The sequence below is a fragment of the Myotis nattereri genome (assembly GCF_964212035.1).
Source record: "Myotis nattereri genome assembly, chromosome: 15".
NCBI classification, from domain to species: Eukaryota; Metazoa; Chordata; class Mammalia; order Chiroptera; family Vespertilionidae; genus Myotis; species Myotis nattereri.
Genome location: NC_138090.1, coordinates 50,085,268 through 50,104,422, shown reverse-complemented (window position 1 = coordinate 50,104,422; position 19,155 = coordinate 50,085,268). Strand labels below are relative to the sequence as shown.

The window sequence follows — 19,155 nt, the reverse complement described above, 5'->3', positions numbered from 1 at the left end:
CCAGCAACCGTCTAAAGCAGTGATTCCCAACCTTCTGGCCCTTTCAATACAGTTCCTCATGTGCTGATCCCCAACCATAGAATTATTTTCGTTGCTACTTCATAACTGTAATGTTGCTACTGTGATGAATCGTCATGTAAATATCTGATGTGCAGGATGGTCTTAGGCGACCCTTTCAGGGGGTCATTCGACCACCAAAGGGGTTGCGACCCACAGGGTGAGAACCGCTGGTCTAAAGGGCCAGTGTGGGGTAAGACCCTGGCGGCCCATCCCCAGCCCACCTCACACTCACTCTGGCTCAGGGCAGGTTTCTATTCGTATTTTATTTTCCCATTTTTTTGTGTGGTTTTTCTTTTAGTTTTTATTAAATAAAAGCAGAAGGAGAGGGGACCTGCGGTCTCTCAGGCTGTGGGAGAGCCGTGGGCCTCCCCTCCCTCTGTTCAAGGTGCACTGCGCAGTGGGCTTGAGTGTAAGCTGGGCGGGAGAGCAGCTGGAAGTGCTTGGAGAGGTCAGAGGTCAGGGCCTGCGACCCATCCACACCTCCCAGGAAGACTCAGTGGGCAGGGAGGGAGCCTCCTGGACCCTGACGGGGGCTTATCCTGAGGGCTAAGGGCTGGCTGGGCCAGGGCCTGTGCTCCAAGCCACAAGGTGGGCCCCCAGGCTCGGCTCCTTCCCCCCCTCCCCCAGGTGGAAGGCGCGGCCACGTCCATTCGTTGGAAGGTGCAGGGCTGCGGGCAGGGTTGCTGGACCCTCACTCGTGGACGTCCCAGATCTCAGACAGCAGAGGCGGCAGCTTCTTGTCCTGGAGCCGCAGGGCGAAGACCTGCTCCGAGTGCACGGAGCTGAGCGTGCGCAGGCTCACCAGCTTCATCAGCATGCGGGGGAAGCGCAGCTGGTCCTGCCGGCGACAGGAGGACGGTGGGCGCTGGCCAGGCCCTGCGCTGAGGCTCTGGCCAGCCCGCCAGGAGGGCCCCCCTCCCCAGGCTGAGCCAGGAGAGCCAGTGTGGGCAGAGGCCAAGGAGAGCATGGGGACCCCGCCCCTGTGCTTGGACGAGGCGAGCTCCTGGGTGAGGGGACAGGGCCTGGGCACAGGTTCTGATGAGAGGATATGGGCCAGAGCTCAGGGTGCTGCCGGGGAAGGCCGGGGAGGCAGACAAGCCAGGCTCAGACCAGGAGGCAGGACCCCGGCCCCAGCTGACCCCACGTGGGTCTGGACTTGCTGGGCCTCCCAGACCCCGGGAGCTGGTACCTGCGGCCTCTTGATGCGCGTGTAGGAGAGCAGCGCCTCCACGTAGGGCTGCTGCAGGGCCTCCACGCGGCTGGGCTCCTGCACGTTGGGGCGGTCGGCGGAGAAGATGTTGATGGCAATGAGGAGGGCGTACTCGGCGTCGTCCAGGCCCAGCCGCCGCATGGCCCGGGAGAACTCGAAGATGGGGTTGATGAACTCCACCTGCAGGCCTGCGGGGCGGGAGGTGGAGGCCCCCCCGATAAACACGCCGCCCGAAACCGGCCCCCACGCCCGGCCTGACACTGCCCAGCGGGATGAGGAAGGCGGCGGCCATGCTCGTGCTCCCGTCACCTCCGCTGGCCCGTGTCCCCGCTGCCTGGGGAGTGCCTGGCACGGAGAAGCTGTGCCATAAACCTGCCCCGAGTGAGGGAACGGGGTCTGAGAGCGGCCGTTTGGGCAGCAATTGCTACGCCATCACCACCTGCGCTTCTTTGGGCTTCCCGGGGCCTCTCGGCAGGAAAAGGAGAGTTTGAAGCCCAGGTCACAGTGTGTCGCCCCCTGCCGTGGCTTCCACTGCCCTCAGTGGAACTCATCCCCAAGAGGGACTCATTCATTCATTCGTTCATTCATTCATTCGTCAAACTTCCCTGGGTACCTACTACATGCCAGTGGAGAGAGCCATTTACAAGCCAAAGTCCGTGCTCGGTGGAACTCACATGGGGGCCGAGGGGACAGATAACAGATACGTCCTCTCCAACCTGTGAGGCAGTGGTGACGTCTAGAGATCAAGCGAATGTCGGGAAGGGGAAGGGGCCTCTGAGAATCATGTCAGCGTCTCGGACAAGGCGGTTGTGAGGGGGACGCTGTGGGAGAGCCTCAGTGGAGGGGGACCTTTGAGCAAGGACCGGAAGGAGGGAAGGGAGCGCGTTACGAGGAAGTGAGTGTTCCGGGAGGGGTACTACCATCTGTTCTGCCCGAGCCTGCGTGGCCTTTTGGGCCACGAGACATTCAGTGTTAAAGCTGGAAGGCCCTGCGGGCGTGGCTCTGTTGGTTGTAGCATCCACCCAGGGTTTGATCCCCGATCAGGGCGTGTAACGATGGATGTGTCTCTCTCCCTGCCTCTCTCTCTCAAATCAATTAGAACATATCCTCGGGTGAGGATTAAAAAAAAAAAAATGGCCGAAACCGGTTTGGCTCAGTGGATAGAGCGTCGGCCTGCGGACTGAAGGGTCCCGGGTTCGATTCCGGTCAAGGGCATGTACCTGGGTTGCGGGCATATCCCCATTGGGGGATGTGCAGGAGGCAGCTGATCGATGTTTCTCTCTCATCGATGTTTCAAACTCTCTATCTCTCTCCCTTCCTCTCTGTAAAAAATCAATAAAATATATTTAAAAAAAAAAAAAATGGCCCTAGCTGGTTTGGCTCAATGGATAGAGCGTTGGCCTGTGGACTGAAGGGTCCCAGGTTCGACTCCAGTCAAGGGCATGTACCTTGGTTGCGGGCTTGATCCCCAGTAGGGGGCGTGCAGGAGGCAGCTGATCAATGATTCTCTCTCATCGCTGATGATTCTATCTCTCTTTCCCTCTCCTTTCCTCTTTGAAATCAATAAAAATATATTTTTAAAACATTGGGGGGAAAAAAAACAGAAAACACACACACACACACACACATACACACAAAACAGGGGGGAAACACTGGGAAGGAAGCCAGGATAAGCTGGTACCCTAGTTCTGGGCAAAGGGACCAGCAAGTACAAAAGCTCTGAGGCGGGAGTATCTTTGATGATTCAAATAAGAAAGAGGAGACAGGAGGACAGGAGGAGAGTGAGTGAGGAGAGGGGGCAGGAGATGAGGAAGGGGAGGGCATGGAGCCAGACCCTGCAGGCCTGTGGTAACTTCCCTCCCAGGGGATGGGAGCCAGGGAGGGTTCTGAGCAGAGGGACATGAGCCGATAGGGTGTTAATACTGGGCAGGGGTGGAGGTGGGAGACCATGAGGGACCCTGCCGTGGGCTAGGGAGACAGCGGAGGCCTGGACTGTGGCAGTGGCAGAGGATGGGGGGGGTGGGGGGAGTGGTGGGACCCCAACCTTTTCTCCAGCCTTATCTCTGCGCTCCAGCCTCCAAGGTTTCCTTGTAGTTCCTTAAAACTGCCCAGCTCTTCTCCACCTCAGGGCCTTTGCACATGCTGACACCCTGCCCGCTGTGCCCTGCTGACAACCTCCTACTTAAAGGGTGACTGACTGTCCGGGTGATGGGAGGGCCGCGCGTTAGAGGAAGGGAAGAGGGGGTGAGAAGCAGACATCGGGGAGTACAGACAGGTGCCCCCGGGAGAGCAGGACTTCCTGAGAAAGACCAGAGGCCGAGAGAGAGGCCTCTGCACATGGGGGCAATGCTACTCCCCACCCCCCTTTTCCTTGGCGAGGCCTCTCAGCCCTCAGCTCGCCTGCACTTCCTCCACACGCCCACGCCCCCAAGTTAAGTGCTCTGAGAGAGGGCAGGGACTGGGGTTGCCCTACATAGCTGCGTAGGCTGCACACTTCACAATGGACTGCGAGCCAGCCGCCCTCGGGTGGGACCGGGCTGTGGGTGGACGGAGTGTCTTTCAAGCCCCACCAAGATGCCTTCTGGGATAGCAGGGCCCTCTGTCTCCTGCTGCACTGTGTCCCAGTGGGCAGCGTCAACCACCAATACACGTGCTCTTACCGCACTGCGGGGGGCACTCAACCCTCACCCCACTTTTTTTTCTTTTTACGATTTTTTTTACTGAGAGAAAAAGGAAGAGGGAGAAAGAGAGAAACATCCATGTGATGTTTCTGTATGTCTCCTACGACCGGGGATCAAGGCTGCAACCTGGGCACGTGCCCGGATTGGGAACCGAACCGGCAACCTTTCAGTGCACGGGACGATGCCCGGCCAATTGAGCCACAGGCTCACCCCGCTTTAGAGATGGAAAAACGGCGGCTCGGACAGGGACGAGGCAGCCGAGGCCTCCCAGGCAGGTCTCCCCGCTGCCCTCAGCCGTACCTGCGCGATGGAAGTCGTCCTTGCTGTAGGTGAAGTCCTTCAGGAAAGTGATGCACTCCGTCTCGTGGTTGTAGCGTCTGGCCGTCTCCAGCAGCATGATCTGAGGGGGCAGCAGGGAGGGGGCAGGCAGGGGCGTGAGGAGCCCCTGGGACCCCTTTGGCCACCAGTCCCTCCTCTCCTGGCCTGGAAGGGGGCCCGATCTCACCAGGATCATCCCTGGTCCCTCTGCCCCCCCAAACCCCCCCCCGTTCTCAGCCACAGCAGCCTGCAGTCAGCACGCTGGACGCCCCAAGCTCTCTCCCTCCTCATTCAGCACCGTCCGCTCAGGACGTGCTCCCCGGTGGTCAGCAGGCGCAGGGGAGGGCTGTGTGTGTTCTGTCCACTGACAGGTGCCCAGCACGTGGAAGGGAGCCGGGCACACACTAGGCACTCAGTCCTTCTTTGTCACCGTTGTTTTGGCTCAAATGTCATCAACTCCAAATAGGCTCCTTGGCAAGTTCTCAAGCGTGTCCCTCCAGCCTCAGCCCATTTCCTTCCTCCCCTTGGCCCATGGGAACCTCTGATGACCTTGTTTAGTATTTTGACATTCCTCCATAAGAGACAGGCCCACAGCCCTAGCTGGTTTGGCTCAGTGGATAGAGCATCGGCTTGCGGACTGAAGGGTCCCGGGTTCAATTCTGGTCAAGGACACATGCCTGGGTTTTGGGCTCGATCCCCCGTAGGGAGCATTCAGGAGGCAGCCAATCAATGATTCTCTCTCATCATTGATGTTTCTATCTCTCTCTCCCTCTCCCTTCCTCTCTGAAATCAATAAAAATATATTTTAAAAAACAAAAAAAAGATATAGGCCCACAAAGGCAAGGACTAGGGGGATTGTGATTGTTCTAGGGCTTATCTCGCAGGCAGGAGGGAAGGGAGGGCCGGCTGTTACCTCAATGGTAGACGCCTTCAGGAGGGCGATCTGGTCCTCACGGCCCAGCTGCAGGAAGCCGGGCACCTGCTTGGCAAAGTCCACGATCTCCTGGACTGAGATGATGGCCAGCTCCGTGAAGTGGGCGAAACGCTGCTGGCGGGCATCGCGGGACTGGGGGTCTGCGCCCAGAGGCCAGGGCTGGGGCATGGGAGTGGGGTGGGGATGGGGGGGGGAGTTATTCTCTGGACTCTTCCCAAGAACCCAAGGCCCGGGGGGCACCTTGAGGCAAAGCCTGCACCCCGGGAGCTCGTCCTCTCCAAGCCCCTGCCCTCCGGAGCCTCATTCCCTTCCCATGCCAGGCCCACGGCCCCTGAAGGCTGCGCCAGGGGCAGTACCGTGACTTTGGGCTGGTCGGAGAAGGAGCGCTTGTTGCACTGCAGCTGGGCCGCCACCAACTGCTGGATCATCAGTTCCTGGGCGGCTGTTAGCTGGACACCCTCGCCTTCCCCGGGGCCCTGGCCACCGCCGTCGGACCCTCCAGGGGAGGCCCCAGGCCCAGAGGCGGAGCCGCTGCTGACTCCGGGCGCCGAGGGTGACTGCTGCTGCTGCTGCTGCTTCCGAATCTTCTTCTTCCGGATCTGCTCCTCCGAGAGGACGCCTGCGGGGAGAGGCAGGCCTCAGCGGAGGCCCCAGGGCTGGGCAGCGGCCAGGCTGGCACTGGTCCCTCGCGGGCACTCACACTGCTCCCTCATCCCGGCCTCCTTGCACTTGCGCAGGCGGCACTGCTGGCACTTGCGGCGCATGAAGGCGTCCATCTGGCAGGTCCCGCCGCCCCGGCAGGCGTAGCGCCCGGCGCCGCCTCGGACCACGCTGCGCCGGAAGAAGCCCTTGCAGCCTTCGCAACTGAGCACGTTGTAGTGGAAGCCGGAGGCCTTGTCCCCGCACACGCGGCACAGCTCGTGGCCCAGCATCTTCGGAGCCGGGCCCTTCTTGCGCTTGCGCTCTGGCTCCTCTGCGGGGTCTGGGATGACTGGGGCGAGTGGACGGAAGCCGGGAGAGAGTCACGAAAACAAACCAGCCAGCCAGACAGGCCCATGAGCGAGCAGAGGGGGTACAGAGGGGGGCCCAGGGAGATGGCGCTTCAGAGGGACAGATGTGTATGTCAGTGAACCCCAAGAATGAATCACATGGAGAGGGGTCCAGGAGGAGAAGAAAAAATATCAACAAGAAATCAGAGCCTCCTTGTCCTCATTTCCGATCTTTCTCTCTCCCGGGATCCCTCCCCCAGCCTCCCGTACCAAGTCCCAACCGGTTCCTGGACCCCGTTCTCACCCACGCTGCAGGCTGAGCCGACCCCATCACTGCCTGGGACATCGGGGTCCGGGCCCCCAGGCCACGGCTCAGGACGCTCCTCCTTTACCACGGGTTTCGAAGAGGGGGCGCTGGGCTGAGGGGGGACATTTCCTGAGAGAGGGAAGCACAGTGAGTTTCTCCGGACACGTGTGTGATGGAGCAGTGTGGGCTGGGCTGGGAAGGGGCTCACTCACCAGGCAAGGGGGTGTTCTGGGAACTCGAGGTCGGGGTGGACATGGTGGGGTCACGGAGCAGCCTGCAAAACACGGGGGGGACGGAGAGGCTTGTGGGCCAGGGAAGTTCAGCCACGGGTCTTGAGGGGGCACACCTTCCTTCCAAGGTTCCCAGATTCCTCCCTTAGGGCATACAGAACCCAAGCCCAGCCCCCCAATTCTAAGAGGGCCCGCCCCTTCTACTTCAGGACAGCCCCTGGCTTGGCCTCAAGCCACGTCCTCAGCTAGATCCCGCCCCCTGCAGGCCCCCCCAACTCCAGGTTCTGCCCACCAGCTCTGTCCAGGTCCCGTCGCTTCTTACCACTAAGTTTTTTTCTTTTTTTTAAATATGTTGCTTATATTTTATTGACTTTTTACAGAGGAAGGGAGAGGGATAGGGAGTTAAGAAACATCGATGAGAGAGAAACATCGATCAGCTGCCTCCTGCACACTCCCCACTGAGTATGTGCCCCCAACCAAGGTACACCCCCAACCAAGGTACATGCCCTTGACCGGAATCGAACCTGGGACCCTTCAGCTCGCAGGCGGACGCTCTATCCACTGAGCCAAACCGGTTAGAGCTCATCCCACCTACTCTTACTCCATCCCACTCAGCCGAGGAAGAAAACCCATCTCTCATTCTACCCCCGCCTCCTCCCATTATGCTCCGCCCCCATCCTTTCCACCGCCCAGGTTGCACCCTCACTCCTCCCATCAAGTGCCTGCCGATCACTTTGCCCCGCTCCATCGGTCCCCTTCCCCCCAGACCCCGACCCCTCCCCTCCCGTGAAGCCCCGCCTCCGTCCCGCCCATCAGGCCCCGCCCCCACACCTCTCTCCAGGTCCCGCCCCTCTCCAAACACCAGTGGGGGGCGGGGCTCATGGCTGCGCGCGAGGGTCTCGTGGGCGGTCTCTCGCGGGGTCTCCTGCTCCCGTTGCCCTGGAAACAGCCGGGGGCGACGCGAGCTACGGAAAGGAGGGCGAGAAGGAGAGAAGGGCTGAGCAGAGAAGTGCGGGGAACTCCGGGAAGCCCCGGGCTTGGGGCGCTCCCCGCATCTCCCCACACTCGGATGCACCTGCGCCTGTCCCCTTACTCTGCTTCTCTTTCTCCTCTTCTGTGTCCCCTGTACGCCACCGCCGCTCCGGTCTTCTCAAAAGTAACTTCGCCACTTCTTCCGGCAACCCCACTGTGCATCACTTCCGGCAAGGGGAGGGGAGTCGGGGATGACGGACTTCCGGTCCGCCTAGAACTAGCCAAGTCAGTTGCCCCGCAGGGGAGTCGTGCGCCCTTTGGAAGTTTACCCTCCCGGCAGGTCCACTAGAGGCAAAAGCGTTCCGGACTCATTCTGTCGGACGTGGCCAGTGCCAAACCTCCCCGCCAGGCGCCGAGTGTCTCTCTGGGCTCCCGGGAAAAGACTCACTCGGCATCTATCTCCCCAACCAGCGCTCCTTTTCGCGCAGGACTGAGTTCAAGCACGTTTGTCCCTTTTTGGCTGTTAGAAGTTTTCTCAATTTGGAGATGCTCTGATTATTAGTTTTAAATAAGTTAAATTACAAACCTTGACCCAGAACAAAAACATTTTTTTTTATTGATTTTTTTTTTTACAGACAGGAAGGGAGAGGGATAGAGAGTTAGAAACATCAATGGGAGAGACACATCGATCAGCTGCCTCTTGTACACTCCCCACTGAGGATGTGCCCGCAACCAAGGTACATGCCCCTGACTGGAATCGAACCTGGGACCTTGCAGTCCGCAGGCCGACGCTCTATCCACTGAGCCAAACCAGCCAGGGCCAAAAACATTTTTTAAATAACTTAGTGATAGGAAGAATTAAAATACCATAGCCTTCTCCTAGTAAAAAAAGATACAACTAATAGCTTTTAAAGAAAACTCAGAATACTTGACCAGGTAAAAGATGGAAGTTGTTCCAAAGTCTTTTCCTCCCCATGACAATCAGCTCTATATTGAGCATGTATATATTTTGTAAAAATGGGAGTGTCTGACCCATGATTTTCGTAGCTTGTTGAGTCCATCTGGCATGGCCTTGAAGCTGTGACGTTTTTCATCTGAGGATGTTACCATTAAAACGAGTGGTTAAACCCAGCTGGTGTGGCTCAGTGGTTGAACATGGACCTATGAACCAGGAGGTCAGGGTTCGAGTCCGGTCAGGCCACATGCCAAGATTGCTGGATGGATCCCTTGTGGGGGGCCACGCAGGAGGCAGCCAATCAGTGATTCTCTCTGGTCGATGTTTCTATCTCTCTCTCCCTCTCCCTTCCTCTCTAAAATTAATAATAAAAAAATATATATATATTTTAAAAATACACACAAAAAAAGTGGTTAAGGTGGGCATCAGGGGGGCCGGCCGAACCCATGTCTGCCTTCTCGCTGTGTCATGTTAAGCCAAGCTGATTACCCTCCTTGTGCCTCTGTTTCTTCATCTGTAAATTGGGAACAAGACCTCACTGCATGGCCATTAGGATTACGTGAAGTAAAAAGCACGAACCGGGCGAGGCTCAAATCAGGAGCCCAGGGTGTTGAGCTATGTTCATTCTTGCGGATGTTAAAGTTGTGTTTAGCTTTTCACCAGCAGAACAGTGCCAAGGGCTGAAATAGAATGCAGGTGAATTGCAACAGTTTTGGAGCAAGCCGCGTTCCTCTTGGTCTCGGGGAAAATTCTCTTTGAGGCAGGATAGCAAGAAGCTAGGAACATTCCTTGGCAAGTGGAATGAGGAGACTGAGGCAGATAACTGAACCAACAGGCAGAACACTTTACAGCCAGATTCAGCAGGTCGCCAGGGCCAAAAGCCTTCGGTGCCTACAAAGGGCAAAACTGGTGCTGAACCTGGCCCCCAGGGTGGCCTTTCCTCCCCTGACATGTCCTTGGCCGTGCGGTTTTGACGCCCTGAGCTTTCCTCCATGGAGATACCAGCTCCAAGCCCCTGCAAAGCAAAAAGCAGCAAAACCAGGCCAGCAACACCAAGACCAGCTAGATGACTCATCCCCTGACACTGACCAATCAGTAGAGACCATGACCCTGAAACAATACACCTGGAGCCCTAGCTAGGTTGGCTCAGTGGATAGAGCATCGGCCTGCAGACTGAAGGGCCCTGGGTTCGATCCCGGTCAGGGGAACATGACTGGGTTGTGGGCTCAATCCCCAGTGCGGGGGGGGGGGGGGGGTACGGGAGGCAGCTGATCAATGATCTCTCTCATCATTGATGTTTTTATCTTTCTCTTCTTCTCCCTTCCTCTCTGCAATCAATAAAAAATATATTTAGCCCTAGCCGGTTTGGCTCAGTGGATAGAGCGTTGGCCTGTGGACCGAAGGGTCCTGGGTTCGATCCCCGTCAGGGGCACATGCCTGGGTTGTGGGCTCGATCCCCAGTGGGGGGCATGCGGGAGGCAGTAGATTAATAATCCTCTCATCATTGATGTTTTTATCTATTTCTCCCTCTCTATTCCTCTCTGAAATCAATAAAAAATAAACATATATTTAAAAACACACACAATGCACCTGGAAAATCTGATAATATTCTGTTGCAACTCTTCCCTAAGCCCTCTCCTAACTCCCAGCCTTTAAAACCCGCAAACCTAAGAACCCAGCCTGCACTTCCCCTCCAGGGAGCACACCCAAGCCTTTTCCTTTCCCTCTTTCCCCCACCACGGGTGTGCATCTCCTAAATTTTAAAGGACCCCCCCCCCTTGGGACTTGCAACCATAGGAGTGATGGGCAGCGGTAGCCTGCACACCCCCCACTGGGGATCGAGCCTGCAACACAGGCATGTGCCCTGACAGGAAATCGAACTGCCACCTCCTGGTTCACAGGTCAACGCTCAACCACTGAGCCACGCCAGCCAGGCCTAAGTGCTTCTTGGAGGACGTTTATGGAAGCTGGGGACAGTGAAACGAGGATGGGCCTAAGGACGGAAGAAGCAACAGGAGGGAGACGAGGCGGGCTGCGCTGGCTCTCTAGAAATGTCACAGAAAAGAAATGAGCCGCGGCGGGACTGCCGTCAGCTCCCTGGAGAGTCAGAGGAAAGGGTTCAGGGGTTAGCTCAGGACGAGCTGCCGCTGCCCATCGCTCCTCTGGTGGCAAGTCTCATGGGTGGGTGGGGGGGTCTCTTCCTCTTTGAATTCAATAAAAATATATTTAAAAAATAAAAAATAGCCCTGACTGGTTTGGCTCAGGGGATAGAGCGTTGGCCTGCAGACTGAAGGGTCCTGGGTTCGATTCCAGTCGGGGGCATGTGCCTTGGTTGCGGGCATATCCCCGGTGGGGGGTGTGCAGGAGGCTGATCGATGTTCCTCTCTCATCGATGTTTCTGACTCTCTGTCCCTCTCCCTTCCTCGCTGTAAAAAATCAATAAAATATATTTAAAAAAATAAATAAATAAAGTGTTCAATTTTCCTGGCCAGCATGGCTCAGTGGTTGAGCGTCAAACCATGAACCAAGAGGTCACGGTTCGATTCCCGGTCAGGGCACAGGCCTGGGTTGTGGGCTCAATTCCCATTGCGGGGTGTGCAGGAAGCAACTGATCCCATGATTCTCTGTCATCATTGATGTTTCTAGCTCTCTCTCCCCCTCCTCTCTTCTCTAAAATCAATACAAACATATTTTTTTAAATTAAGTGTACAATTTGATGGTTTTTAGTATATACATGGACTTATTGCAACCATCACCACAATTTTTTTTAATATATTTTATTGATATTTTTACAGAGAGGAAGGGAGAGGGATAGAGAGTTAGAAACACCAATGAGAGAGAAACATCGATCAGCTGCCTCCTGCACAGCCCCCACTGAGGATGTGCCCCCAACCAAGGTACATGCCCTTGACCAGAATCGAACCTGAGACCCTTCAGTCCACAGGCCAACGCTCTATCCAGTGAGCCAAACCGGTTAGGCCCATCACCACTATTTATAACACGTTTGTCGCCACTGGAAAAGGAACCCCATACCCACTAAATCAGCTGTCGCCAATCAGTGGTCCGTGAGGTCCGAAGGGTTGGCTACCACTGCACTAAATCACCCTCAATTATCCCATCCCAAGCCCTAGGCAAACATTAATCTACTTTCTGTCTCTATGGATTTGTTTATCCTGGCAAATTCCATTTCCTATAGATCAGCGGTTCTCAACCTGTGGGTCGAGACCCCTTTGGGGGTCGAACGGCCCTTTCACAGGGGTCGCCTAAGACCATCGAAAAACACACATATAATGACATATTGTTTTTGTGATGAATCACTAGGCTTTCATTATGTTCAATTTGTAACAATGAAATCGGGCGTCACCACAACATGAGGAACTGTATTAAAGGGTCGGGGCATTAGGAAGGTTGAGAACCACTGCTATAGATGGAATCTTAGCCTATATGCCCTTCAGTATCTGGCTTTTTCCTTTCTTTCTTTTTTTAAAGGGGAAAATGATGATTTTTATTTTTTTAAATATATTTTATTGATTTCTTAAAGAGAGGAAGGGAGAGGGATAGAGAGTTAGAAACATCGATGACAGAGAAACATCGATCAGCTGCCTTTTGCACACACCTTACTGGGGATGTGCCCGCAACCAAGGTACATGCCCTTGACCAGAATCGAACCTGGGACTCTTGAGTCTGCAGGCTGACACTCTATCCACTGAGCCAAACCGGTTAGGGCTGGCTTCTTTCATTTAGCATAAGGTTTTCAAGGTTCACCCATGTTGTATCAGGTATTCGTTTCTGTTGTGTCTGAGTACTAACTCCCTAGACCACATTTTATTTACCCATCATCTGCGCATGGGCATTTGGTTGTTTCCATTCTTGCATAGAGTACTGCTATGAACATTCAAATGCTAGTGTTTGTGTAGATACGTTTCCATTTCTCTTGGGTACATACCTAGGATGGAATTACCGGGTCATATTTACGGGGATTGTATATATGTTCAACCTTTTGAGGGCTGCCACACTGCATGCACCATGTTATAGTCCTACCAGTAACATGCGAGGATTTCAACTTCTCTACATCCCTACCCACACTTACCTATCTATCTTTTTTTATGATAGCCATTCTAGTGGGTGCCAAGTGATATTTCATTGTGGTTTTAATTTGCACTTCTCTGAGAGCCAATTCGATTTCTTTTATCACCAATAATTTGTAACGTGTAATTCTGCTTTTACTAGTGAAACCCGGGGATAGTATAGCGGATCTATGTCCCCAACAACAAAATATCATTTTACCTCACCAACTGCAATACAAAAGAGAAGTCAATAGAGCTGGTAATAAAGTGATTTGCACTTCACCAGAGGCACACAAGAGAGGTACGATGTGGTAGTCAGGTCTTACTTTGAAACCTAGAGTTACTGTGAATTTGAAAGCTGCAGTGCAGTCTGACCCAGGAGTGTCGTGTCGCCAACTCACATGCCTCAAATAGCACTGTCTGCGTGATGTGATTCTTCCAAAACTGTGGCCAAGTCTTAATGAAGTCATCAATAAGACCAGGCAGGAACAATTCTGGCATATTTATTTTTATGTGTGTTTTAATATATTTTTATTGATTTTAGAGAGGAAGGGAGAGGGAGAGAGAGAGATAAAACATCAATGATGACAGAGAAACATTGATCGGCTGCCTCCCGCACGCCGCCTTCTGGGGATCGAGCCCCGGGAACCAGCGCATGTGCCCTGAGCAGGAATGGAACCATGACCTCCTGGTTCATAGGTCAGTGCTTAACCGCTGGGCCACACCCACCTGTGTAAATTGGCATATTTATTTATTTATTTATTTAATATTTTTTATTGATTTCAGAGAGGAAGGGAGAAGGACAGAAAGAGATAGAAACATCAATAATGAGACAGAATCATCGATCGGCTGCCTCCTGAATGCGCCCCCACCGGGAACTGAGCCCAGAACCCAGGCCTGTGCCCTTGACCAGAATGGAACCTGGAACCCTTCAGTCCACAGGCCAAGGGTCTATCCACTGAGCCAAACCCGCCAGGGCAATTTGGCATATTTAAAAAGGAAGCCAGGGTGGCTAGAGGTGAGTGGTCTGAGGAGGAGGGTACAAGGTAAGACCCAAGTGGGATGGAGGTCCGATCATGCGGCCCTCTGGGCCGGACCTGTCCAACACTGGCTGAGCATTCACAAGAAAACAAAACAACAACAACAAAGAACTTTTTTTTCCCTCCATGTCTACAAGTGGACTACACTTCCCAGACTCCCTTGCAGCTAGGTGAGACCATGTGACTGTGTTCCTGTCAAGGGAACCTGGAGCGAAAGCGGCCTCTGCAAGGTTGAAAGCAAGGCTCTGGGCTGGCTCAAAGGTGCCTGGAGCCTCAAGATCTGGGTTCAAATACCCAGAGCACAGGCGGGCTGTCCCCTCCCCCTTCTCTTCTAGGAAATGTGCACAATCATCCCTCTTTTACAAGGTTTCTGGGCCATTAAATAAAATGGTGGATTGAAAAATCTAGTAATTCCTTATCCAATTTTGGGATCGTGCTGAGCAAGTCTGACGACTCAGAAAGGAGTCAGGTCTGAGCCTTACCTCACGGGTCACCTAGTCTGGTGGTGGAGGTCGACCTGGTCACAAACCATTATGTGACAAAATGGGGTGACCCAGGTCTCCTTTGCTGAGTGTGTTCAGAAGACATCTCCTGGTTTCCTTGGGCAGGGGCGGTGGGGGCCCCTTTTCCCACAGAGCGGGCAGTGGGAAGGGTAGGGGCAAAAGCAGGGAAGCTTAAAAAAGCCAGCTGTGTTCCAGGATTGCTGCCAGGAACCTGGGGAGGTAACATTTTTTTTTTAAATTTTTAATATTTTTAAATTGATTTCAGGGAGGAAGGGAGAGGGAGAGAGAGAAACATAAATGATGCGAGAGAATCATGGATCGGCTGCCTCCTGCACGCCCCCTACTGGGGATCGAGCCCACAGCATGGGCATGTGCTCTTGACATGGGAGATGTGCAGAAGGCAGCTGATCGATGTTTCTCTCTCATCGATGTTTCTGACTCTCTATCTCTCTCCCTTCCTCTCTGTGAAAAATCAAGAAAATATATTTAAAAAAAAATACTTGGGCCTTGGCTGGTTGGGCTCAGTGGATAGAGCATCAGCCTTCGGACTGAAGGGTTCTGCGTTCAATTCTGGTCAGGGGCATATGCCCAGGTTGTGGGCTCGATCCCCAGGGGTGTGTGTGTGTGTGTGTGTGTGTGTGTGTGTAGGCTGATAGGTGATTCTCTCTCATCATTGATGTTTCTGTCTCTCCCTCTCCCTTCCTCTCTGAAATCAATAAAAACATATTTTAAAAAAATGCTTGTTGGATGGCAGAGAATTAAATTGAATTAAGAGACTGGTTCTTTGTTTCAGGAAAGCTCATCAGATATCAATGCCAATGTAAAAACATTGTGTGCAGAGTCAACCAGTTTTAGAGCGGGCATTACTACTTTTTAAATGACTTTCAAAAAATGTGTGTTGAGATGTACGTGAAAAATACATGTAACCGTATTACCGGAATTCATGTAAAAATAGTCTATCAGAAAACACTTTCCTCGTACTGATTAGGGAATATTCTAGCTGTTAGGAATATGGCTCATAACGTTTGAAGAAGTCATAAACTAGGACCCTTAAAAGAAAAAGAAAACAAACAAACTCGTGTGTGTGTGTGTGTGTGTGTGTGTGTGTGTGTGTGTGTGTAACTAGGACCACACCGCCACCATGTGGCCATCTGGGGAAATGCAGGCTGGGACTGGGCTAGTGCAGAGATCTTGAAGGATCAAGATAAAATATTCTGCCCTGGCCGGTGTGGTTCAATGGGCAGAGCGTTGGCCTATAGACTGAAGGGTCTCGGGTTCAATTCCGGTCAAGAGCATGTACCTCGGTTGCAGGCTTAATCCCCAGCCCTGGTCTGGTTGGGGCCGTGTGGGAGGCAACCAATCGATGTTTCTCTCTCTCTCTTTCTCTCTCTCTCTCTCCCTCTCTCTCTCTCGTTTCTCCTCCTCCCTTTCACTCTCTCTCTCTTACACAAAAAAGGGGGGGGGGAAACAGGCATTAAAGGTAATAAGTAAATTACCAACATAGACACTATCACTGATTCTAACATGCACATGGCTCACAATCTTAGAGTCAGTGGCATGTTAGAAAGCCTGGAGGCTATGAAAAATGGAGATCAGGATACATGGTGGGGGAGATTGGCTGCCATGTTCCATAGGGTGTTCAGGATTGACTTCCCTAAGAAGGTGACATTTAAGCAAAAATTTGAAGGAGGAGAGGGAGCAAGGCTTTCTGGAGGGAAAACTCTCAGGCAGATCAGCCTGTGCAAAGGTCCTGAGGCAGGAGCATGTCTCGGGTGTCTGAGGAATAGCAAGGAAGCCACTGTGGCTGAACTGGGGTGAGTGAGGCAGAGAGGGAAGAGCTGACAGCAGGGAGGGAGTGGGACCAAATCAGGTAGGGCCTTTCCGTTCTGTAATGCCACTGGTACCTCTGCTCCTTTGACCCCACCCTTTGGTTTTCTCTGTTTCCTTCAGCTCCACTTCCTTCTTCAAACGCATAGCTTCGACGGTGAGCCACCGTGATCGAGTCCTTGTGCACATAAGGCGAACCTCCTTGCTCTTTCTCCCCGGTTCGTCCTTGCCTGGTGAGCAGGAACTCCCTGCCTTCTCTGTGCCCGTTCGCTCCCAGCTGAGCTTGCGAGAGGAGAGGAGCACTTCAGACGGGCGACAGCAGACATCAAGGGGACACTCAGAAGCAACCCACCGTTCTCTTCTCCCGTCGCCAAGAAATCATTTTTTCACTTTCTCTTTCTCAGCCTCCAGTGCCCCTTCCTCTCTTCATTCTCACTTCTTCTTTTTCTGCAAGAACAAAATAGAAGCGACCCCAGGGACATCCCCAGCCCATGCACAGAGGGCCTCACGCGGCTGCCCCTCCCATGGCCGTGTTTGGACAAGCGGTAAGAGGCCAACCCTCCACTCAGGCGCCCACTCCCTCCCCCTGTCCCTACTCAAAACATTCCCTCTTGCGGTATTTCCTCCTCTCTCTTGCATCATTATTTGCACAACCCTTGAGCCTTTGTTCCTTTAGGATCCCCCTGGATAGCCCCCCTTCCTCATGGTGCTGCTGAGGAAGCTTTCTGAAACTTGGGGGGATCTTAGACCCACCTCTTTGCCTGGGACACACCCACCTTTGTAACTCCATCCTTAAGATCCCTTTCCTCCAGGGTCCACCTAAGGGACTTTCCTGCTACACCAACCTAAACACACACACACACACACACACACACACACAGAGAAAAACCCAAGTTCAAGAGTTGGGGTCCCCACCATCCCAAAAGCAGATCCTCCAGCCGTCAGATGACGGCAGCCTCGGCTGACATCTGTCTGCAACCCCGCGGCCAAGCTGCTTTCAAATTTCTAACTCAGGGAGGTCACAGAAGAGAACGTGGTTATTTCTGTCTTAAACCACTCCGTTTTGAGGTGATTTGTTACACAGCATTAGCTGACAAGTACACCCGCCCCAGTCTGCTTTTCTTTAGGGTTTTCCAAGTCTTGTAAATGAAAAGAGCATTTACAGGGTTGTAATAATGTAAACATTCTATTGTTTTTCTGGCAATCACCTCTGTATTTTTTTAAGCTCTTTTTCTGGCCCTGGTCGGGGTGGCTCAGTGGTTGGAGCATCAACCTGTACACTGAAGGGTCTTGAGTTTGATTCCCGGTCAAGGGCACGTACCTGGGTTGCAGGTTTGATCCCCGGCCCCAGTTGGGGTCCATGCGGGAGGCAACCAATCGATGTGTCTCTCTCACATCAATGTTTCTCTCTCTCTCTCTCTCTCTCTCTCTCCCCTCCCTCTTTCCCTCTCTCCTTCCCTCCCTTGCACTCACCCTAAAAATCAATGAAAATTAATAACAACAAAAAGACTCACAAAGACATAATATTGAGTGATAAAAATTGGACACCAAGGAAGCATTCATGTGATTCATTTTATGTGACATTCAAGAACAGGTGAAATTAATCTGTGGCCATAGCCATCAGGGTACTTGTTGGGGGGGACACTGACCGGGAGACAGCAACAGAGAGCTTTCTGGGGAGCAGGAAATGTGCTACATCTTGAGCCGGTATATACATAACACCCCAGTAAGCTGATCACGTAAATGCTCCAAAGTTAAAGGGTGAAGTATGTGAGGTTGGCAACTTTCTTGAAATATAGAAGGAGAGCAGACAGGTTGCTGGATGGATAGGGGGACGTCCGGATAGACATATAACGAAGGAAGTCAGGCATAGTACGTTAATCGCAGCAGCTAGGTGGTGAGTAAGGGGGTTCGCTGTGTAATTCTTTCAACTTTGCTTCAAAATCTTCATAACAGTATGTCAGGGAAAAGACATACAGCCATTGCCCTAGCCGGTTTGGCTCAGTGGATAGAGCGTCGACCTGCAGACTCAAGGGTCCCAGGTTCGATTCCGGTCAAGGGCACATGCCCAGGCTGTGGGCTCGACCCCCAGTGGGGAGCATGCAGGAGGCAGCCGATCAATGATTTTCTCTCACCATTGATGGTTCTCTCTCTCTCCCTTTCCTTCCTCCCTGAAATTAATAAAAATGTATTTAAAAATAAAAAGAAATAAAGCCATAGTGCTGTGTACTTAAGATTTGTGCAGCCCTAACCGGTTTGGCTCAGTGGATAGAGTGTCGGCCTGCAGACTGAAGGGTCCCAGGTTTGATTCCGGTCGAGGGCATGTACCCGGGTTGCGGGCACATCCCCAGTAGAAGATGTGCAGGAGGCAGCTGATCGATGTTTCTCTCTCATCGATGTTTCTAACTCTCTATCCCTCTCCCTTCCTCTCTGTAAAAAAATAAATAAAATATATTAAAAAAAAAAAAAGATTTGTGCAGTTCAACCCTGGCCGGTGTTGCTCAGCAGTTAGAGGGTTGGCCAGGGCACTGAAGGGTCCCGGGTTCGATTCTCGGTCAAGGGCACGTACCTGGGTTGCAGGTTCAATCCCAGCCCCAGTTGGGGTTCATGCGGGAGGCAACCAATCGATGTGTCTCTCTCACATTGATGTTTCTCTCCCCCTCCTCTCTCTCCCTCCCTCCTTCCCTCCCTTCCTCTCTTTCTTCCTTCCACTCTCTATAAAAATCAATGGAAAGCCCTAACTGGTTTGGCTCAGTGGATAGAGTGTCGGCCTGAGGACTGAAGGGTCCCGGGTTCGATTCCGGTCAAGGGCATGTACCTGGGTTGCGGGCACATCCCCGGTGGGGGGTGTGCAGGAGGCAGCTGATCGATGTTTCTCTCTCATCGATGTTTCTAACTCTATCCCTCTCTCTTCCTCCCTGTAAAAAAATCAATAAAAAATATATTTTAAAAAAATCAATGGAAAAAATATGCTTGGGTGAGGATTAAAAAAAAAAAAAAAGTTTTGTGCATTTTAGCCCTGGCTGGGTAGCTCAGTTGGTTAGAGCGTCACCGTGACTGAT

At 53.1% G+C, this 19,155-nt stretch overlaps 1 protein-coding gene across 2 annotated transcripts; it reads right to left on the bottom strand.

Annotated features, from left to right (window-relative positions):
- Positions 1–305: 305 nt before the first annotated feature.
- On the bottom strand, positions 306–8,226 carry NR1H2 (nuclear receptor subfamily 1 group H member 2). 2 transcript variants are annotated; one of them, XM_081106755.1, is made up of 10 exons: positions 7,823–8,226; positions 7,561–7,694; positions 6,712–6,773; positions 6,497–6,628; positions 5,904–6,194; positions 5,560–5,822; positions 5,183–5,362; positions 4,252–4,351; positions 1,250–1,458; positions 306–898 (listed from the first exon to the last, which is right to left on the bottom strand). In XM_081106755.1, the coding sequence occupies exons 3-10, from the start codon at positions 6,752–6,754 to the stop codon at positions 752–754; spliced, it is 1,365 nt and encodes a 454-aa protein (XP_080962881.1). In that variant the 5' UTR covers positions 6,755–6,773; positions 7,561–7,694; positions 7,823–8,226; the 3' UTR covers positions 306–751. The 2 variants fall into 2 exon arrangements, with proteins under 2 accessions (XP_080962881.1, XP_080962882.1); XM_081106756.1 differs by lacking the exons at positions 7,561–7,694; positions 7,823–8,226 and having other exon boundaries at positions 6,712–6,800.
- Between the last annotated feature and the right edge of the window lie 10,929 nt (positions 8,227–19,155).